The sequence below is a fragment of the Anolis carolinensis genome, chromosome 3, assembly GCF_035594765.1.
Source record: "Anolis carolinensis isolate JA03-04 chromosome 3, rAnoCar3.1.pri, whole genome shotgun sequence".
Lineage (NCBI taxonomy): Eukaryota > Metazoa > Chordata > Lepidosauria > Squamata > Dactyloidae > Anolis > Anolis carolinensis.
In genome coordinates, this window is record NC_085843.1 from 41,903,075 (window position 1) to 41,926,276 (window position 23,202).

General features: G+C 41.1%; 2 protein-coding genes across 4 annotated transcripts in view; one reads left to right on the forward strand and one right to left on the reverse strand.

Moving 5' to 3' along the window:
• Nucleotides 1-314: 314 nt before the first annotated feature.
• On the forward strand, nt 315-21,226 carry ccdc181 (coiled-coil domain containing 181). 2 transcript variants are annotated; one of them, XM_008107852.2, is made up of 6 exons: nt 315-452; nt 5,585-5,742; nt 8,563-9,567; nt 10,586-10,732; nt 15,327-15,481; nt 16,492-21,226. In XM_008107852.2, the coding sequence occupies exons 2-6, from the start codon at nt 5,599-5,601 to the stop codon at nt 16,652-16,654; spliced, it is 1,614 nt and encodes a 537-aa protein (XP_008106059.1). In that variant the 5' UTR covers nt 315-452; nt 5,585-5,598; the 3' UTR covers nt 16,655-21,226. The 2 variants fall into 2 exon arrangements, with proteins under 2 accessions (XP_008106059.1, XP_008106057.1); XM_008107850.3 differs by lacking the exon at nt 315-452 and adding an exon at nt 2,804-2,965.
• blzf1 (basic leucine zipper nuclear factor 1) overlaps nt 17,663-23,202 on the reverse strand; it is a 47,357-nt gene continuing 41,817 nt past the window's right edge. For both annotated transcript variants that reach the window (XM_062974784.1, XM_003219236.3), the window contains 3 exons: nt 20,943-21,071; nt 19,801-20,023; nt 17,663-18,992 (listed from right to left, as the gene is read on the reverse strand). In XM_062974784.1, coding sequence (XP_062830854.1) covers nt 18,807-18,992; nt 19,801-20,023; nt 20,943-21,071 — 538 coding nt within the window. In that variant the 3' untranslated portion in view covers nt 17,663-18,806. The remainder of the gene's footprint in view (nt 18,993-19,800; nt 20,024-20,942; nt 21,072-23,202) is intronic.

Below are 23,202 nucleotides of genomic sequence, written 5' to 3' on the forward strand. Positions count from 1 at the left end.
CCCAAGCTGGCTGAGGCTCCCAGGATTTTTTTTTCCATGTCAGGAGCGCCTTGAGAAACTGCCAAGTCGCTTCTGGTGTGTGAGAATTGGCCATCGCAAGGACATTCCCAGGAGATGCCCGGATGTTTTGATGTTTTACCATCCTTGTGAGAGGCTTCTCTCATGTCCCCGCATGGGAAAGAAGTCCCCCCAAAATCTGCAGGCCCCAGAGTTGGGGATCAGCAGCCTAACAGAACTGTTATCTTCCTAAACTTCCATCTTTCTGAGAAACACAGGAAACATTAGCACAAATCCCCTCCTCCTGTTTCTGCATCTCCATGGAAACGGCACAGGACCGGAAGAAGGGTGTCGTGTATTCTTGCGGAACGCTGTCCTGCCCCTCCGTTGCTATGGCGACGGCGAGCGTCGAGGGCGCCTTAGTTTGGACCTTCAGAGCCGCCATCCTCTGCTTGGTGAGTGGGGCAGCGGCGGGAGGACGCCGTTTGGGGGCGCGGTTACCATGACAACGGCATGGCGGGCGAGTCATTTTTCAGCGCCGTCCATAGGTGGGGGGCAAACGGAGAGAAAGCTTGTTAGCTGTCTGCACAACCGCACCTGCTGGATTCCTCCCTTCCATACAACCATTGAAATAAAAGGCGCAGGAAGGAACCCTTTCCAGTTTGCAGTCTGGCAGGTCAAGCTTGGGCCCACCCCTTTTGTGGACTACCTCAGCAATAGCAACAACAATAATAATAATGTAATACACCGAAGAAAGTAAAGCTTGGGCCCACCCCTTTTGTGGACTACCTCAGCAATAGCAACAACAACAATAATAATGTAATACACCGAAGAAAGTAAAGCTTGGGCCCACCCCTTTTGTGGACTACCTCAGCAATAGCAACAATAATAATAATAATGTAATACACCGAAGAAAGTAAAGCTTGGGCTCACCCCTTTTGTGGTGTCGGTGCAGCTCTAATAATCTCAAACAAAGATATATTGGGCCCATTCTTTTTTTTTGGACTATAGCTCCAAAAGTGCTAATTCTACAAAAAAACTTTTTGTGGAATACAGCTCCATTATTTTGGCTGTTGTTGCTATTATTCCCAAACAAGTAAAGTTTGGTCCAACTCGTTTTGTGGATTATATTTTCATTATTGTTGTTACTGTGTTGTCGAAGGCTTTCACAGCTGGAATCACTGGGTTGCTATGAGTTTTCCAGGCTGTATGGCTATGTTCCAGAAGCATTCTCTCCTAACATTTCAAGTTTATCTATAATAATAACTTAATAATTACATTATTTTTGTATCCCGCCTCCCATCTCCCCGAAGGGACTCAGGGCTGCTCACATGGGGACAAGCCCAAAAACACAAGTTAAAACAGAACAATCAATTAAAAACATTATAACTACATAAAACAATAAAACACATCAACAGAATTAAAACTAGGACAATAAGAACTAAACATTCATGGGGTAAAATTGTGTAGAAGTCTGAATAAGGCTCCTAGGGGCGGAGGATCAGGCATCCTTAGAGGGTGTGAGGTCTGTTGGAAACTAGGCCAGTGAGGTTTATATTTATTATTTATTATTTATTTACAGTATTTATATTCCGCCCTTCTCACCCTGAAGGGGACTCAGGGCGGATCACATTACACATATAAGGCAAACATTCAATGCCTTAACATAGAACAAAGACAGAGACAAATGCAGCTCCGAGCTGGCCTCGAACTAATGACCTCTTGGTCAGAGTGATTTGTTGCAGCTGGCTGTAGCTGACTGCTCACCAGCCTGTGCCACAGCCCGGCTGGTGAGCTGTGAAAGGTCCAAGGTTGGACAGGAATCTACCATATACCATGCAGCTGTGGACAAGTCTACATAAGGACTACCAAACGCAGCATTGCTCAAACACGAATCAAGGAATACGAAAGGCACTGCAGACTAATTTAACCAGAGATGTCAGCCATAGCAGAGCACCTGATGAACCAACCTGGAGACAGCATATTATTTGAGAATACAGAAATGCTGGACCACTCTAACAACCACTGTCAGACTACACAGAGAAGCATGTGGACAATTTCAATAGAAAGGAGGAAACCATGGAAATGAACAAAATCTGGCTACCAGTATTAAACACTCTAAAATCAAGACAATAAATAAAGAACAACATTCAGCAAACGGGAATTCCAGACAGGAAACGATCTAGGCCAGCTAATACCTCCCAACAAAGGATTCCCCCAGGCAGGAAACAGCCAGGCTTTGAAGCTGCAGGTTATTCAATGCTTCTGGAACATGGCCATAGGGCCCGGAAAACTCTCAGCAGCCCAATCATAATGATGTACCCAAACAAGGAAAAATTGGGACCACTCATTTTGTGGACTAAAGCTCCAATCGTGCAAATTCTACAAATAATAACTCTTTGTGGACTACAGCTCCATTATTATGGCTGTTGCTATTATTCCCAAGCAAGGAAAGCTTGGCCCCACTCGTCTTGTGGATTATAGTTCCGTTGTTGTTGTTGTTGTTGTTGTTGTTGTTGTTGTTGTTGTTGTTGTTGTGCAAGTAAAGCTTGGAGCTATTCCTTTTTTGAGTCACCATTGCAATGACAACACTAATAATATTCATATCCCGCTTGCTCCCCGACCAGAACTGGGGCTCAAGGCGCTTGGTTGGCCAGCGCCCATTCTGCCCGGGGGGCTTCTGGGGTGGGTGGGTTGGGGTGGGGGTGGGGGGGAGAGAAGAGGCTTTCCGGGGCCTCGTCCGCATGGGTCTGCGGGGCGCGAGGGCGGCTGCTGTTGCCATGGCGACGGCGTGAAGGGCAGGGACGTCGCCGGCCTCGACGTAAAAATAGGCGGGGCGGTTGTAATCCCTGGCCGTGGGTGACAAGCGGAGAAAGGTCGGGCCCCTCGGGAGGCTTGGCTGTTTCACAAAACGGGATCGGAGCCTGCATCGCCTCGAGGTCCCAGGCGAGCTTACACTGCCGAGAAGGTGATGGTTTCTGAGTTGCGGCCATAGGGATCTCCAAGAAACTCATTCATAATCGGAGTCTTAATACCTAACTCAGGCATGGGCCAACTTGGGCCCTCCAGGTGTTTTGGACCTCAGCTCCCACCATTCCTAACAGCCTCGGGGCCCTTCCTTTCCCCCCTCAGCTGCTTAACGGAAGGGGCCTGAGGCTGTTAGGAATGGTGGGAGTTGAAGTCCAAAACACCTGGAGGGCCCAAGTTGGCCCATGCCTGACCTAACTGGATAGATAATAAAAATGAGATCAGAGTCAGGGTCTTTTGCTTGAAGGTGAAGGACAGGCTTATATTGTAAAACTGTGATGGTTTCAGAGAGGTGGTTGTAGGACAGGATGATAAGGCAGGTTCAAGAAACACATTCGTAATCGTATTTATATTTTACTTATTTACTGTATTTGTGTTCTGCCTTTCTCCCAATATAGAGGCTCAAAGCAGCTAACTAAAAATGACAATGCAAATTAAAAACAATGTAAGTACATTAAAATATGAGTATACTTTTTTAAAAAAATGAAATAATAATATTTATTTCATTTATACCCTGCCTTTCCCACCCCATGGAGAACTCAAGGTGGCTTACAACTCCGGCAAAATTCAGTCCCGTTTAAAACATAGTAATAAAACACATCCTATCAATTAAAACTAATTGAGACAGTTGTGCAAATACAACATATAGAACAAAGAAGATTAAATACAGAACAAACTAAATTAATAATAAAACTTTATTTATATTCCACCCTATCTCCCCAGGGAACTTAAGGCGGATTCCAACATAAGAAGAGGCAAACATTCAATGCCTTGATAAAACAAACACATGGTGGCAAAATAATCCAGAATAACCCCACATGTAAATGTAAGATCAAAACCTAACATCAATAAATTAAACAAAATGTAGACGAACAGAATTATATAACAACATAAAACCTAAACATAAGACATCTAAATTGATTTACAGGAGCTAATTTATTTAAACCATTTATTAAACCATTAAACATACATAAAACTATACAGCTACATACTTGTTGTGAAGTAGGAGTTTTAATACAGTACCTAACTGGATGGATTAATACTGTTCCATCAAGAAATTTTGAGACTCCCGATGAATCAATAGAATGTAGAGCAGTGATTCTCAACCTGTAGGTCCCCAGGTGTTTTGGCCTACAACTTCCAGAAATCCCAGCTAGTTTACCAGCTGTTAGGATTTCTGGGAGTTGAAGGCCAAAACATCTGGGGACCCACCGGTTGAGAACCATTGATGTAGAGAAATTATGTAGGGAGTCTTGATTTATTGGTTTTACTGTAGTTGAGACTAACAGTCCTGTTAAACTCTGTAGATATATTTAGGATGGTGCTTTTAATTATTCATTGTCCTTAGTGTAATCCTCAGGTAATTTAATAACCTGACTCGGTAATCGTTTTTCATTTTTTGTTTCCAATATCTATTCCTGACTTAGAATTGATTTTTAAAATCCTGTCACACTACTAACGTTTCAATTCTCTCTAATAATCAAATAATGTGTGGGAGCTCTTAATGAAATCTGTAACAGAGGTCAGGCGATCAGGAGTTATAGTCCAGAACTCTGTCTACTGCAGTGGTTTTCAACCTGTGGGTTTCCTGGTGTTTTAGCCTACAACTCCCAGAAATCCCAGCCAGTATCCCAGCTGTTGGGATTTCTGGGAATTGAAGGCCAAAACGTCTGGGGGCCCACAGGTTGAGAACTACTGGTCTACTGGAAGCCCAAAACAGGACATGTGTGCAATAGTTTTAGAACAGCAGAATAGCACATTCATGTTTGAATATCCCAGCAAATAGCACAGGCATGGGCAAACTTTGGACCTCTAGGCGTTTTGGACTTCAACTGCCTGAAATCCCACCCAGCTTACTGGCTGTTAGGAATTGTGGGAGTTGAGGCCAAAACATCTGGAGGGCTGAAATTTGCCTATGCCTGATATAGCAGAAAGAGTTGATGGCTTTGTCCTGTATTATCCTCCACCTCATTCCCAGATGTCTGTAACATCTCCATGGGCTTAGCAGGGTTTATAGACATTCGTGAGCACACTCCTTGTTCCCCACTTACCTGAGGGTAAAGACACCAGTAGGAATTTGCCTCTGAACTAGTTCCTGTCAGTGTTGTTGCCCTCTTCACCATGGAGCCTTTTGGAGAATATGCCAGCATCCATTTGCTGCACTGGATGACGAGATCTGCATTGTCAATGTAACTGATGATGGAGCTCCAGCATCATAGTTGTGCCTGATGGTGCCACCTACCAAACTACTTTTGCAGCCTAAAGTGAACCATACTGAGATGTTTCTGTGATGCTGGAGATTTACTGGGTGGTTGGGTCATTTCCTAGTCATAGGATGCATCATGAACAGACAGCTGGAGAGACCACTTGGGGTCCTACCAGAACTGCTTGTCTCAGTTCATCTTCTTACTAGGAAATTGCATTGCTTGGTAATTGTTTAGCAGTTCGCAATAACAGCATATAAGCTTGTAGTTGCTGTCATCCTCAAACTGTCTATATTCTCAAATACACTTTTTCGCCTTATCAGGAAATATTAATTTGTTGTTTTCTTGTTTTGTAGTTTTACTTTAAGGAATGTCCACAATGGGTGACAAGAAAAACACTAGTAAATCTTCAGAGAATGGCGATACAGACGGTGAGGAATATGAAGATGACTTTGAAAAAGACCTTGAGTGGTTAATTAATGAAGAAGAAAAAAGAATTTCTGGTGATATACAGGTATTAGCAAAATATTGTACTATGATTTGGTAGGAAGTACTTTAGTGATTAAAATGTTGTGCATACACTAAAATCAGAGGGGTTTCTGGATCTGGGGGGCTTCTGAAGGGGCTGCTATGATACTAGAATGGAATGGAGAAATTTCTTACATGCATTGAGAAGTCTGGGTGTTTAAGGAGAGGCTCTTTGATTTCTGTTGTTGTTTATTTGTTCAGCTTCTTCCGACTCTTTGTGACCTCATGGACCAGCCCACACCAGAGCTTCCTGTCAAGCTCTCTTCGTGGATACCATCCATCCACCTTGCCCTTGGTCGGCCTCTCTTCCCTTTTCCTTCCATTTTCCCCAGCATCATGATCTCTTCACTATTTTATCGAGGTTGGCCATTGCTCTCCTCCCAAGCAGTAAATGTCTTTTGATTTCCTGGCAGCAGTCTACATCTACAGTGATCTTTGCACCTAGAAATATAAAGTCTGTCACTGCCTCCACATTTTCTCCCTCTATTTGCCAGTTATCAGTCAGTCTGGTTGCCATAGTCTTGGTTTTCTTGATGTTTAACTGCAACCCAGCTTTTGCACTTTCTTCTTTTGCCTTGGTGATAAGGCTCCTCAGCTCCTCCTCACTTTCAGCCATCAGAGTGGTGTCATCTGCATATCTAAGGTTGTTAATGTTTCTTCCAGCAATTTTAACTTCAGCCTTGGATTCATCAAGCCCCACACGTCGCATGATGTGTTCTGCGTACAAGTTGAATAGGGAGGGTGAAAGTATACAGCCCTGCCATATTCCTTTCCCAATTTTGAACCAGTCTGTTGTTCCATGGTCTGTTCTTACTGTGGCTATTTGGTCTTTATACAGATTTCTCAGGAGACAGACAAGGTGACTTGGTATCCTCATACCACCAAGACCTTTCCACAGTTTATTATGATCCACACAGTTGAAGGCTTTAGAATAGTCAATAAAACAGAAATAGATGTTTTTCTGAAATTCCCTGGCTTCCTCCATTATCCAGCAGATATTGGTTGCTGACCAAACTGCAATCCGAAATGCATTTATTAATGAGTCAAACCAACTCAAATGGGGCTAATTTCTCAAAATTCATAGGATTGCACCATATGTATCTTGGGATAACTCTTTCCTTAGATAAGTGTTCAGTTTTTGAGCTTGATAATTGAAACTTTGTCCATAGCAATAAGACAAAAGGTTGCTATTACATAGCTTAATGCTGTAGCAACAAAAATTCTCTACATGGGATCACTGTGTGTTGTGTAGCACTTTAGAGTGGCAGCTATTTTCAAAATGCAGGACTCCACATACCAAGATATTTGGAAGCAGGCAACTCTGTGTAGGGCTCACCTGGGCTCCAGCCATCTGGGAGGAGCATACAAGAAAGGCTCCTCATAAGTTTGCTGTGCCAAAAATGTTGTGAAGCTGCACATTCACAAGGTGCAGAAGGCTGAGGCAGAGTTCCAAGATGCTTCTTCCTTATTTCCTTCTTTATGCCCCTAGCATCAACTATCTGCCCTAAACCTGTAATTTAGACAGTATTTTTCTGCATGGCCAGAAGAATTCAGTGTCACTGTCTTGTCTTTAGCTTATGTGGAAAACCATTTGTAAAGTTTTTTATTGGACATTTTCTTAGATGAACTCACATAACATAGAACTGCTTGAGCAGGAGGAGTTTCACAAGCTTAATGCCAGTTGGTTGTAGATCAGTATGTTTTAGATCGCATGAGTACATGGAGGAGGAGATGGGGAACACTTCATTCCAAAAGCCAGCTCATTGATGAACCTTTGACTGTGGATTCTGCTAAAATTGTAAACAGGCTGAACCCTATGATGTAGTTACATTTCCTTAAACTTTTTTTCTGAACAAAAATATGAGATTTCATGTATGTACATGAAGTTTATCAGGTGTGGGCATTATTTACTACATTTGTATTTCATGCTTCCTTTAAATATCTCTGTTTAAATATCTCTATGGTTATCCTCCCTACAACCATACAAATTACATTAGGTGGAGAAATTAGCCTTATGCAAGGATTTGCCTGGTGGTGTTTTAGTTGTGTGTGCAAGCTTTGTTTGGGCATGCTCTGCTCCCAATATCTCCACAAAAGTAAGAAAGTTGGTTATTATAAGTACATTAGACTGAATGCAGCTCTTAATGCTTTCTGTAGAACTGTAACTAAGGCTTTACAAACAGAGGGGCCATCTATACTGACCATTTAATGCTGTTTCAAATAGGCATTGAAGAATGTGGTTTTGCTGTGCAGTTGATTACATAGGAAATCCTGGAATCAGTTTTTGGCCCAGATGCTGATTATGCACACCACAGAGCACTGATGTGCATTAAGGACTTTGGTGAGAGTTTGTTTTCTGTCCATCACAATTTGAAACTAGGTTCAAACTGCATTAAATGGTCAGTGTCAATGGGGCTAGAGTAGGCTGGAACTGCATCCAGCTGAATGTGTCTCTAAGGCAGCAGGTAATGTGAGGATATCGGAGGTAGAGATTGTTCCTCTCTGGTTTTGGTTTATATATCATTTCAGGCAAAGTTTCCAAGTTTCCACTTGTAGCAAGTTTCCAAGAATATCCCAGAAACATTATAAATGCATATTAGAACCTAGATTATTTACACCCAGAACCATAATTCCAGTGATTAAACCTTGCTGAATCTATTTTAAATAATATTTTAGTATTTGGTTACTATGGAAGTAAAATTATTTTGTGAATTGTGTCCATATATTATATGAGAGTCTTAAATACTTTTATATGTATGTTTCATATTACCTTCAGTATAATTAAATGCTTCTAATTTCTGCATAGAATCATGATGAAAATGAAGATGATGTTGATGTTGAAAGTATCTTGGGCAAAGACTTAGTAGAAGGTAAAGAATATACACTAAATTCTTCCCAAGAGATTTTTGAACTCGAGAGATTTGTAACAGGTGAAGATGGAAGTGTTTCACGAAAACCCCCTGAGGACATTCTGAAAGATAAGGGGTCAAGAAATGAAATACATTCTATATATGATTTTGAAACAAAGCGTTTGGAGCAGGCATCTGATAGTGAGAGTGAAAGTTCTTGCCAGGAATCAAAAGCGGACCAGGAGGACTTGGAGGATGATGAAGATATAAAACGATACATCCTAGACAAAATTGAAGAAGCCAACAAACTTCTTTTGTGTCAGGAACCTCTGGATGAAACAAAAGAACGGAAACTAAAATTTAAGGATAATCTAGTAGATCTTGAAGTTCCATCTCTAGAAGTTGTGGGAACTGATAGAGGTGATCTTCAGGGCGATAAGAATATTTCAGGTCGACTGTCCCAGTTGCACATTTCTACTAATATGGAACAGGAAGATATTTCTCTTTCTCTTAATGGTGGCAATGATGATGAGCACAAGGATGGCAAAATCCTAGTAGAAAGAGATGGAAAATTTGAACTCCTGAGTATCCGTGACATTGAGAGCCAAGGCTTCTTTCCGCCACTAAGTGTTTCTTTCAGTGACATTGAAACTCAACACATTTCTCCTAAAACTTCCTATAGTACTTCTTTGGGCACTATCTGTCTAACAAAAGATGAGTCCTTGGTGCAAACACCTGTGACATCTTCCAGAGAAGGGTTCATTTATGTTCCCCAACCACCATCCATTCGACCAAGCTCAGCTATCAACCTTTCAAGGAATGTGGATAGGAGGAAAAGTCCACGCAGGGTGCAGTCAGCAAATGTGGGCCTTGGTACAAGAAGCTCTACATATTGCCTGTCACCAAGACAAAAAGAACTTCAAAAACAGATTGAGCAAAGGAAAGAGAAGTTAAGGAAAGAGGTGAGTGAAAAGGACATAAGCAGATTATATTTTTGTTGTGATATTTTAATTATATCCTAAAAGCCTGTGAACTCTTTCAAACTATGCAAAAGAGTGATGGGTATAAACACATCAATAAAATCACATTGGATTGTTGTGAGTTTTCCAGGCCGTATGGCCATGTTCCCGAAGCATTCTCTTCTCGAATTACATTATGTTTTTTGAAAATTAATGTAGGAGTTATATGACTTAAGGTCAATGTATATATGACTTCAGGTCATTTCCAACTTAATGGCAATTCTAAGGCGGGCCTATCATGGGCTTTCCTTAGCAAATTTGTTCAGAAGGGGGTTGATTTTGCCTTCCCTTGGGATGTTGAAAGAATGTGACTTGACCAAGGTCATGCAATGGGTTTCCAGGGCTGAGTCTTCAGTGCTCAAATCACTACATCATGCTGGCTGTTAGAAGTAAATTTGCCTTCTCCTCCTTCTATGGCTGTGCTCCATCCACACGTTTTCAGATAAATTTGTGTGACAATGCTAAGTTGGGGGAACCATGATGCAAGGGAGATCCTCCCCTCCCCCCCCCCCCCCCAAATATTGGTGGAGGTTTAGAAGTCAAATTTCTCAAACTCTCTGGAGCAAATTGGGATGGAATTAGAGGTATACCAGAAGTGGGTGCACTGAATATTTTTTCTTGTTTGTCTTCTATTGTGAGTGAAGAAACACCAACTGAACATAAATAATCATCTCAATTTGTCTTTTCCAACATGCCTAGCAAGTTCAGTTGGAAGCATTCATGTTTAAGCTGAACATTTTTTTAACAAAATAGTATTAATTTATCTCACATGTTAATGCAATTGTTTTGCTATAATCATTGGAATTTGGTTATCATTATAGTTAATACTCTAGATCTTTATATCTCAGGCTAGCATACTTTTAAATAATTCTTACTACTTCTACTTCGAAATATCATAATAGTTCTGAATGTTTTAAGGCAGTATTAAAATTCTGAATATTTGCTCATGTTTTAATGTAAGGAAGAAATAAGGAAAAAAAGACTGGAAGACCAGAAAAAGAGGGAGAATGACATGGTCTTTAAAGCTTGGTTGCAAAAGAAAAAAGGACAAATGCAGGAAGAGAAACGAATTCAGCGTGCAAAAGAGCTTGAAGACTTAAGCAGCCGGGTAAGTTTAGATTTCTCTGCCTGTTAGCCTGTTGTAAGCTGCTTAGTTCAGAAACGTAATTTTAACAAGCATTGTTTCATGTATAGTATAGCATACAGAGATGCATAAGGCATGAAAAATAAGGGAAGGGCTGTGTTGCTCTCTGGTTTATGAATGTGTAATGGAAAAGTTCGTAAATCACTTTGTTTTATTTACCAGCCATTTAAACTTTTCCCTACTTTTAATTTTAGTTACTGCTTCCTCCATTATTCTTTTTTTTTTAAAAAATAAAATAAAATTTTATTGCAAACATTTATAGACAATGTGATTTACAATGAGATGACAAAAATTTGAGAGTGACGATGGGTGAGTACATAAAGACAAAACCATACAGCCCACCCAACCAACCAAACATTTACAAGACCTGAGTGGCAGAAGGGGAAATAATAGGAGGGAAGAGAAAGAGGGAAAAAGCAAGAAAGGCAAAGGAGAGAGAAGAGAAAAAAAAACAAAACAACAAAACCCGTGTACTAAAAATAAACATGAATCAAATCAAACAAACAACATTACATAATTACATTACCATAACACACATCTTTAAAATCGACTTCCATCTATTTTGTGGTGTTTCTTATATTATTCCCTTGGCACTACCAGTACCCTTATATCTCCTATCTTGCTTTCTCCATTATTCTTTTTGGGGTTGGAGGAGGTTGGAAGGAACTGGAGATTGCAGGGTGTGGGAAGGGAAAGAATGGGGAGGAAAGTCAGCTATTGATGAATAACTACTAAGCCAAATAAATACATTTGGGCCATGGGTTGAGGGTGGGGGAGTAAGGAAGGCATACTGGGGGAGGGGGGAGTTCCAGTGGTCAAGGGGCCCCCATAGAAATAATATCAGGGAGGGAAGAGATACGAGAAAGGGTGACCCAAACAACCAATTTGGCCTATGGATGGAGAAAGAGTATTGATAGTTCCAAAACAGTCTCCTGACACAGTAAAACTGAGTACCCAGGATTGCGGTCCCTCTAGATTAAGGGTGGTGCTGTTAAATTCCAGGTTTGTAAACGGAAAAACAACCATAATCTAGGATTTAATCCTCAATAAATGTGCAAACCTGGCATGCATAAAGCAGACCTGGTTGGATGAGGTGGCTTGAGAGGGGGGGGGGGCTGTTAATCTCACCCAGTTTTGCCCATCAGGCTACTCCATGCAGCACCAGCCGAGATCTGAAGGGTGGGGAGGTGAGGTCGCAGTGGTCTGTAGAGATTCTATCTCCCTGACCAGGGGCCCCATCCTGCAGTCAACCACATTTGAGGGTAGGTGGCCGGGACAGAATAGGAATACTTTTAGTGTACTGACCACCCTGCTGCACTACAGTCTCTTTGCATGAGCTAGCTGGGGTGATCTCGGGCCTGGTGCTGGAGACCCAATGGCTCATAGTGCTGGGGGGCTTCAATGTCCATGTGGAGACCACCCTGTTGGGAACAGCTAAGGACTTCAGGGCCACCACGGCAACCATGGGGCTGTCCCAACTAGTATCTGGCCCTACTCACAGAGCTGGACACACACTAGACTTGGTTTTCTGCCAGGGATGGGAGGAAGATGGTGGTGTGGAGGAGCTGACCATCGCTCACTTGCCGGGGACTATCACCTGATCAGGTTTAGGCTTACTGCGCCTCCTAATTGGAGGATCAATTAAAATGGTCTGTCTTAGGAGGCTTATGGATCCGGATGGATTCCTGATTACTCTTGCGGAAATTCCTGCCACCTTGGGTGGTGATCCTGTTGATTCTCTGGTCACTGTCTGGAATCGAGAGATGACTAGGGCAATAGACACGATCGCTCCAGAACGTCCCCTCTCAAATAGTCGAGCTAAACAGCTCCTTGGTTCAACGTGGAACTGGCAGCGATGAAGCATGTGAAGAAGGAACTAAATTGCATGTGGCGTTTAAAGCGTAATGAGTCAGACCGAACATGGCTGTGTGCTTATCTAAGGGCATCTGCCACAGCAGTTGACATTATAAAGAAATCTTTCTTTGTGGCCAATATTGCGTCCACAAGGAATTGTCCAGTGGAGCTGTTTCGAGTAGTCAGAAGGTTGTTAAATCCTTTCCCACAAGACAAGATCCCTGACCATTTGGCAACCTGCTGTGAAGCATTTCCTTGGTTCTTTGTGGACAAAGTCGCTCTGATCCTCTTCGACTTGGACACCATTTTAACAGCAGTCTCTGAGGATGTAACAGGAGCACCTTCTTGTCTGGTTTTGATGGATTCATTTCAGTTGGTGCAACTTGAGGATGTGGACAAGATGCTTGGAGAGGTGAGGCGAACCACATGCATCCTAGACCCCTGCCCATCCTGGCTGATAAAGGAGGCCAGAGGGGGTTTGGCAGAGTGGATAAAGGTGGTGGTTAATACCGCCTTACAGGAAGACAAGATTCCAGCCAGCTTTAAAAAAGCTGTGATAAAACTGCTGTTGAAGAAACTATCACTAGACCTCACTCAATTGAAAACTTTTGGCCAGTTTCCAATCTTCCCTTTTTGGGCAAAGTCATGGACGTGGCCTCACGTCTCCAGGTGTACTTGGAGTAAACAGATTATCTGTCACAGTCTGGTTTTAGACCGGGACATGGAACTGAAACAGCCCTGGTCGCCTTAGTAGATGATCTATGCTGGGAACTGGACAGGGAGAGTGTGTTTCTGTTGGTTACCTTGGACTGCTTTGATACCATAGACAACAGTATCCTTCTGGGATGCCTCACAGGAATCAGGCATGGAGATACTGTTTTACAGTGGCTCCGATCCTGTCCCTTTGGCATCCCTGAGTCTATTTCTGGCTTGATTTGGGGAGGGGGGAGGAAATAAAGTGATTCCCCTTTAAAATGGCCACCTTGGGGAGGAGGAGAGCGGTGGTGTGGCTGGCTATGTGCGCATGCGCCTGCCTGAGGCTCTCATTGAGGGAAAAAAGTGTCCATTCATGAGTTCCCTTCCCATTTACCTCCTTGCGCCAGCAAATGTTTTCCACGTGCCAGGATCCGTGTCTGAAGGTGGCCCTGGGGTTTTTGCGTTGCAGACTGGGGACTCGGCGATGGGCGAAGGGAGGCTGCCTGGGTACGCCGCTTTGCCCGCGTCACGCGCCTCAGCTGCACCCCCACAAATGCATAGTTACGTATGGCTCGAGCCACCCTTGGTGCCAGTTGTGCCTGTACCTTGGGAAGTCAGACTTGACCACGGTAGTTCACACTCTTGTTACATTGCGAATAGACTACTGCAACACGCTCTTCATGGGGTTGCCTTTGAAAACTGTTCGGAAGCTTCAAGTGAGCCAATGGGCGGCAGCCAGGTTCCTCACTTTAGTGGCATACAGGACGCATACAACTCGCTTGTTATGTCAGCTTCACCGGCTGCCGGCCTGCTACCAAGCACAGTTCAAAGTGTTGGCTTTAGCCTATAAAGCTCTAAACAGTTCTGACCCAGTTTATCTTTCCGAGCGTATTTCCCTCTATGAATCATGTTGGAGATTAAGATCTCCTGGGGAGGCCCTGCTCTCGGTCCTACCTCCTTTCTAGGTGTAGTTGGTGGGAATGAGAGACAGGGCCTTCTCAGTGGTATCCCCTTGTCTGTTGAACTCCCTCCCCAGTGATATTTGATCAGCTTCTTCTCTTCTAGCCATCAGAAAGAAAATTCAAACATGGCTATGGGACCAAGCTTTTGGAGAATAACTGCAGTGCAATAAATGAATGTAGAATCTGTGCAATGACAGTTGGAATGGCCCTGGATTATGATTTTGGATTATATGATTTTAACAATTGATGTAACTGTTTTTATATGTTTTATTTCTCTGGTTTTAATGTAGATGTTTATCAATTGTATGTTTTTAAGGCATTGGGTTGTTGCCGATATGTGAGGCTGCTCTGAGTCCCCTTCGGTTTGAGAAGGGTGGGGTACAAATATGGTAAATAAATAAATAAATGTACTTGCCTGTTTTATCATGTGCTTGACTGTATGATATCGTGATACCATTTTTATTCAACAAGTGCAAGCCATTCTGAACTGAAAAACAGGCTATTATAAGCAATAATGTTGACAATCTTGAAATATAATGAAGATGATATTTGGGCAAAGTGAATTGATGTTTTTACTTCCAGAGCAGTCTCAAAATTATATCTACACTGAACCATTTATAGTAAATGTAATAAATGTGCCTCTGAATTTACGCACAGTGCTTATTCTTTTCCACCTAGCAACTGTGAATCTGTCTTTCCAGGGAATTAAGTACAAGAGATAATGGCAAAGGTGGCATTATTCCATACAGTCAGAGGACTTTGTGATTCCCCCCCCCCCCGAAAACTAACTGCAACTCAGTTCCCTGCCACTTCTCAATGTAATACATGCTAGGAAGGCAATGTTCCTTTCTCTTCCAAAGACATTTATTCCACATTTGTCTTCATTCCCAGCAGCATCACTACAGAACTATTTTAAAACTACTGTATTTCTGTTGTGGTTATTTTGGAAAGTGAATAAGTTGATGTGTGCCGTAGCTTTTTATTTGTTGGAGAACTTTTGCCAGAATTTGAATTTGAAGCATTTACATTCTTCTGTCTTTAAACAGCAGGAGAGTAGAAATCCAGAAGAAGCCTATAGGTCATGGCTTAAGAAAAAACAAGAAGAGCAGATGAGAGAAAGACATATACAAGTCCTGAAACAGCAGGAGGAATGTATGTTCTACCTTCCAAGAACAGTGGAAAACGAGAGAGCTTATAAGCAGTAAGTTACTGTGGCACTTGTTATCTCTTAAAAGGAATAATTCAACTTAATTTGTTGTCGAAGGCTTTCATGGCCGAAATCACAGGGTTGTTGTGTGTTTTCCGGGCTGTATGTCCATGCTCCAGAAGTATTCTCCCCTGACATTTCGCCCACATCTATGGCAGGCATGCTCCGAGGTTGTGAGGTATATACCTGACAACCTCACAACCTGTGAGGATGCCTGCCATAGATGTGGGCAAAATGTCAGGGGAGTATACTTCTGGAACATGGCCATACAGCTCGGAAAACACACAACTAAACTTAATTTGGAATATTTCTCCTGAAAACAAATGTTGGAAGTCCCTTGCCTCATCAGGAAGGAAGTTTCCCCCTTTTTATTCTCGGAACTTTGCAGATTTTCCTCATGTTCTATGGGCCATGAGATAGAAATATTCATATACTACAGGATATGGTGCTTCAAGATGGAATGTGGATGATGGAAAACTGTCAACTGAAAATTTCAGACTCTAAACTAATATTCAGTGCATTCCTTTTCATGATGAGGACAGCAAATTAAAAAATGATGCAGCTTTTGCAAAAGAAAATGATCTGAGTTGTTAGAATAAAGCCTCTGAAAAGTCGAAGTCTAGAAGTCTAAGTGGAAAATTATTCCATTAGAGAGCCTTGCTTTAAGGTTTTGTCATGTTTTTATTGGGCAGAAGTGGTTTTTACTGGGCAGAAACGACAAGATATTTCATAGTTCTTTTCAATAAGTGATGGAATTGCTTTTATCAAAAACCTTAAAAATGAAAAATAGCATAGTTGTTGTAATCATGTAATGATTCATTATTGCTTTTACTATTATTACAGGTCCAAAACTAGTCAACACATTTTAGTCTTTGAGACTAATATAACAACAACAACACTGGGCATAATATAGATTACATGCTTCCACTCCTGAAAGAAGCAGTTATTCAGATATATTTGATCACTTCAGATTCAGTTCTTCAAACTATTTAATTTTTCTGCAGATGGTTAAGGAAGAAGAGACGGGAGAAACGGGAAGAACAACTAGCTGCCAAAGAGCATTCAAAGCAGCTTAGGCAAGAAGCAAGAAGAGCAAAACAGATAGAGAATATTCTCTGTTCAATTTCTGATCCAAGATCTCTTCGTTTCACAGACCAATATAGCTGAGGCTTAGAGATACCAAGAGTCCTTCAGGCTACTTTGTAAAATTGGAGTGGCTACCTTTTGGAAGCAGCTTCTCTTCTGGTGTGTTTTATAGTCCTTCAATAATGGCTTAATTTTCTCAATCTTAATCTTTCTCCACTTTTAAACTTAGAATTATTCTCCATTTGTGAATAGGTTGAGATGAGATTGTCAATTTAACAGAGCATAAAATGGAATAAACCTTGTTGCAATTGCAGTGTACAGAATTTTAAAGAAATTAAGATCCATTTTCTTCAGATCAGTGTTGTACATAAAGATTATCCTTAAATCAGGGTCACAGCTGATGCCAAGATTTTAGTATGTAGGGCTAATATTTTGCTTTGCTTGCACCTCCAAGACATTTCTTCTGCTGCTTCACATTTCTGCCCCAATGTCTTTTAATGTACACACATTTGCCTCTCCACAATAAAGCAGGAGATTGAAGCTGCAAGACTTATCAGTGAAATTCAGCATATTAATTTTTTATTTTTATTTAATAAAAATTAATTATGCACAGCAACTAATTCAAAAAAAGCAGAAGATACTTTAAAAATGTAAGTATCTTCTGCTTTTTTGAATTAGTTACTGTGCATAATTTATTTTCTATTACATCTCAAGTCAGAAGCAAATGAAGTGTAGGTTGTAAAAGAGCTAAAGTAATGCACTGGTGAAATAAATTTTAATAAGATATTATGATTGCGGTAGATGCTGCTACACTGAACAAATGCTTGCATTTTGTGTATATATGAAATCACTTGAGGAACTGACTGTATATGCCTCTACTTTTTATGTGGGAAAGGCACTCACTGGCTTAAATTTTACTAAAAACCCAAGCAATAAATTGACTGAGAGGGGGAGGAAGGTATAATTTGACATTAATTTCTTCTGCCTTTGTTAGGTTCACAGCCATACATACAAGAGGCACTTTTAAGATGCACACATATACTTTGTTATTATAGAATTGTTTTTCAAGAACAGACTACGTAATACACATTAATTTCTAATCTGAATTATTTAATAAAGGATTTTCAAGCATATCAGCTCTGGAGGAAGTACAGAAAACATTAAGTGAAAGTATGTTGCCAACATTTATTATAATTTGGAGGAGAGAAGGAGCATCTGTATCCATACATCACATTAACACAGGTACCCAATCCCTCTCACCCCATATTCTGTTGCTTGAGACATTTCAGTACAATAATAAAAAGGCTAGAAATATGAATATCCCAGAAACATAGGTAAGAAGCTTTTTCTTTTAATTTGGCAGTAGACTACCAATTTCCAAAGTAAAAGTGAGAGTAGAGCACCCTATAAGCGTCATACTCTAGAGGTATGAGAGAACAGCAGTCTAAGAAGATTAAGTAGCACCAGTGAAAGCTGTCCATATTAAAGATCCCCCAGGCCACATGTTGAACAGTCATTAAACGTCTATTCTGTAGATGTTCATATACTATTGAGAATCAACTTTGCAATAGTTTACCCTAGAACGTTATTTGCTATTCTTTGGCTTTACTGTCAACAGTATGTCAACACTGAATGAATTCCAGAATTGTTTTAACCATAAACACCCTTTTCATTCAAGATCATTAAGAAAACTTTATCAAAATAAAAACTGAGCTTTCCTCAAGAGTAAATATTTGCACCTGCCCATGTAACAGCACTGGAAACAAAAATGTAAAACAAACATTTAAGCACTGCTTCCCCATCAGTTAAAATAAATACTTCAGCTGATAGTACTAAGTACCTCGTAAAGACAATAAAATCCAAAGGTCTGACACTCATGAGCTTCCCATAATAATATATTCCTTAAAGAAAAGAATACATATCATATATGAACTCTATTTCAGGACTTAAAAGTATTCTTTCTTTGACAGTAAACTCTTAGAGTTTGGAAAGCTCATATGTGGGAAATGTGTGATCTTTCAGATGTTGAACTACAACTCCCATCACGCTTCAGCACCAGCTGTGTTGGTTTGGGAGATCAGGACAACACTCTTATAATATCTTGAGAGCCACATATTTCCTTGGTGTATGATAAATATTTCTAGTACAGCAAGCTCAACCCAAAAGCTTAGAAAAGATAGAACCACTCAGAAAATAGACCCACTTTAGAACAGTTCTATTAAGCAAAGAACTTTTAAAGAGCTAGCAGTTCTCCCTGACAATGATTGCAGCAGTTGAAGGTTATATTCTCATATCTAGTGTATGGGTGAAACCGTCCAATATTCTTCTTTGGGGAAAGGAAAGAAGAGGCTGAAGGCTCAGCAAAGGGCAATTCAGATGGTGCTTCTGTGCAGCTGCCAGGTTCCAGCATTCTTAATACCTGGAAGAAAATAAAAATGAAAGTCTTGGAATAGTACATTTTACATAATGAGCTTCCTCAATGTTTGCCACTAAAACTACCATACTTGTAAAAGGAGTGGAGGACAAATTGGACAGAAACAGCGATTAAATTTCTGGCTGTACAATAAGCTGTGGGAGAAGTGCTGAAGTTGTGGGGTTAGGTGGGATGTGTAACCATTAAGAGTTAATTGGCAATAAAACTACATCAAATAATCCTGTTCGATGAGGGCGCAGTGAAAGTATATGTCATGCTATGCTCCTTGACACACTATGGAATAAATTATGCAATAGAACAGATAATAAAAAAATCCCAATTTGAAAAAAGTTAGTTAAAATTCAATGGGATTTCTACTGAAAATAAAATTAGGTTGGAGTAAGAAGAAAGACATCTTTTAAGTAATAAAAAAGTGAAGGTATGGACAATAACTGCTTTCATGGCAAATGTGGAGAAGCAAAACATAGATGTTTACCTCTAAACCAAAATGGGAAAATTCCAACCTTGCAGATACTACTCAACAGCTTCTCCCAACATCCCTGACATTTATCTGCTGCCTGTGTTTATCGGAGTTGGAATTGAAAGGTTATTCCTTTAGGCTGAGTATTATGCTTCACTCCCTTTTCCATGGATCAGAACATTTGTCCTATTTCTCAGTAAACAGCCTAGTAAACTGATTTCTTAGAGGTTTATGAATATTTTAGATATTAATACACCACTGAGCCAAAATTGAAAGCCCTGAAAGTCTGAAAGGAGAAGGTAAAAATGTAATATTACAATCATGGATATTTACCATTTCAGCCATTTTCTCAGCAGGGGTGTTGCAGAGTTCTGTTGAGGAAGAGCTCTTTTTTGGACTGCTAACACTATCAGTGTTTCCAAGAAGGTGGGAAGTCACTGCTCTTGCAAGCTTATGATTGACAGCTGCCAACTCTGCTGTACTACGAGGTTGTGCACTAGGATAGTAAGTTTGCTGTCTTCCCCACTGGAGAGAAACCAGTAGCTCTTCCAGCAGCCTGTAAGGGAAAATAATAATGGGCTTTGATGAATAGAACACAGTGAGAAGACTGTCTGACATAGTATACCCATACATATTCTATCCTTTAGACAATCCCCAAAAGAGACATAATGTGACGATTCTGCACAGAACTTGCACTTCTGGCCTTTTTTTCTTAAGAGGCTATCCAGTCCAGCCCCATTCTGCTAGGCTGGAAGACACAAGCCAAGCCTTCCCAACACAGACCACCAGCTCCAGGTGAGATTCTGGAGACAGTTGACCAATATTAGTGTTTAGCAAACTTTGGTTTTCCAGTGTTGCCATTCCTCTATGCTCAATGTGGGATTCTACAGTATATCAGTAGAATCCGCAGTATATCAGTGTGTTCCCAACTCTGATCTTCCAGGTGTTTTCAATTTCAAAAATGATGTTTTGGTGCTTAATTTGTAAAACCATAATGTAATTTGATGTTCAATAGGTATTTCCTTAATCCCTCCTTATTATCCAACATTTTCGCTTATCCAACGTTCTGCCGGCCCGTTTATGTTGGATAAGTGAGACTCTACTATATATATATATACACACACACACCCATTTCGTTTATTTCGTGTCAGGAGCGACTTGAGAAACTGCAAGTTGCTTCTAGTGTGAGAGAACTGGCCGTCTGCAAGGACGTTGTCCGGGGACGCCCAGATGTTTTGATGTTTTACCATGCTTGTGGGAGGCTTCTCTCATGCCCCTGCATGGGGAGCTGGAACTGACAGAGGGAGTTCATCTGTGCTCTTCCCATATTCGAACTGACAACCTTCAGATCAGCAACCTAACCACCGGGGGCTCCTTTTACAGGTTTCATGATAATTAGCAACACTGGCAATGAAGTCCTTTTTTTCTCCATGAGATAAATTGTCATAGTTTAGAAAGAAAACACACATTCATACTTTTGAGCAGCAATCATTTCTTGGCGAAACTGGTCCCGTTCACTTAACAGATCCTGAATGGCACTTTGTGCATCCCTAGCTTGACGCTGAAGTACCGCTCGAGAGTTAGTCAACTCATCTGTCATGACCCTGTAGAAAAAAATACAGCTCGTCTTGAGATGTAAAATAGAGCTACTACTCAACAGACTACTTTGTAAGTGTATTAGCAGTTATCTTTACAGGATGTACCTTACACTGATCATTTGATATTCAGATTGTAAAAATTAAATGATTTCCAGATGAGAGACTTTGATCTTATGTTTATTATGGCATATATTGTATTTCACCGCATAATAACTGAACTCCCTCTCCCCTTTTGGGGGGGAAGGAGGTGCAACTATTATGTGGTGGTGACTATTATGCAGTGAAAAAAGTCCCCTTTGAAGATGTAGCTGTGGAGGGAGAGGCGGGCAGGAGAGTTCTCCTGCATGCTAGCCTCTCTCTTCCCAGCTACAGAGGCAAGGCCAGACAGGCGGAGCAGACAGAGGTGGGCAGGGGAATTCGCTCCCTTGCCCACCTCTTTCCTTTCTTTGGCGCTGTAGGGTTTGACTCAGCTCCCAGCTGGATCAAGCCTGTAGTACCAAAAGATCAGTTGCATCCTTAATTCACTCGCTCTGGTGAGAGAACTAAGGATGCAACTATTACACGGGGAAAGGCAAAATACCAATTCTGCATTCCCCAAAAAGGGGGTTGCTACTATAATGTGATTCAAAACATCATATTCTCTTACTGGAATAGGTACTTATCTACCTCTGTTGTGTCTGGGACTTGACGTCATGGTAGTGAAGTCTTACTACTGTTGTATCCAGGACAGCTTTGGAGAGAGCAAAGGGGCAAATGAAGAGTCCTCTGTGCCCTGTCTAAAAAAGGAACTAGAGCTCATGGAAGTCAGTAAATCCATGCTGACAGGGAAGACAGGATTCGGTCTGGCATCATCAATAATGCTTCCCTCTGCATTCTTCTTGTTGTGGTAGGGAGTGCTCTGTAAGGAAAGCATTTTTGACTCTGATCCCATCTTTCTTGCAAGAATGGACTTACTGACTTCCATGAGCTCTAGTTCGTTTTTCTGTTGCCTTTGTGTTCTCTCCCAAACAGTCCTTGACACAACATCAAGAAGCATCAGTACTGGTGGGGGTGGTGGTAGTAGTGACAGGCCACTGGGAATCACGTGAGCAGCCCACTAAGCAAGGCTTAACAAAGCTTGAATCACGTGCAGCTATCCTTTCACCATATTTAAATTGCCACCTATCCACTAATTCCAGATTGTACATTGAATCAAAGAAAATATTTGGTTACTTGCCCAAAATTTTTCTCAGAAATTCTCTTTTTGGATGGATACAACTGCCATTCTAATATTCTATAAGTCACCAATTTTCTTAAGACAAATTCATCAATTCATTCCTTGAGCCCAGTATAAAAAGTAATGTTGTCATCATTCAAGTTATAAATCCCTACCACTAGGTCTTGGCCTCCTGCATATCAGTTTGAACCCACATACCTGTTCACCAATATCAATTTTGGACATAATTGAGAGGTTATATACCAAATAAATTTATTTTTCTTTTTTCAATCCAACATAAATAAATGCTTGAATTTTATGAGACAAATACCTAGTATCTTAAGTTCACTTAAATAACAGTGTTTTTGGGTTGCTGTGAGTTTTCCGGGCTGTATAGCCATGTTCCAGCAGTATTCTCTCCTGACGTTTTGCCCGCATCTTCAGATTTGAAGATGTCAGCCCCAGATGCAGGAGAAACATTAGGAGAGAATGCTCCTGGAACATGGCCATACAGCCTGAAAAACTCACAGCAACCCAGTGATTCTGGCCAAGAAAGCCTTTGACAATAGTGTTTTTCTTTTTGAGGAACTTTAGCTCCATTTATGTTCTATGTAGAGTATCTATCTATATATATAAACAGGTAATGAAATTTCGGCCTAGGACAAAACAACAAAACTACACATCCCAGAAACACTAAACTTGGCAGCACAACCCCTCATCCATGCCTCTACGTTCATACAACAAAAAGCTGCAGCTACTCCAGAAAACAGCCAGGCTTTGAGACTGCAAGGCTATTCACTGCTATTCCACCTGGCCAACAAAGGATCCCCATAAGCCACAGCAACGCGTGGCCAGGCAAAGCTAGTAATATATATTTAAGGCAGAAAGGTGCACACCTGTTGCGCCTAATGTAGCCTCATATTTTCCTTCCCCTCTATTTGA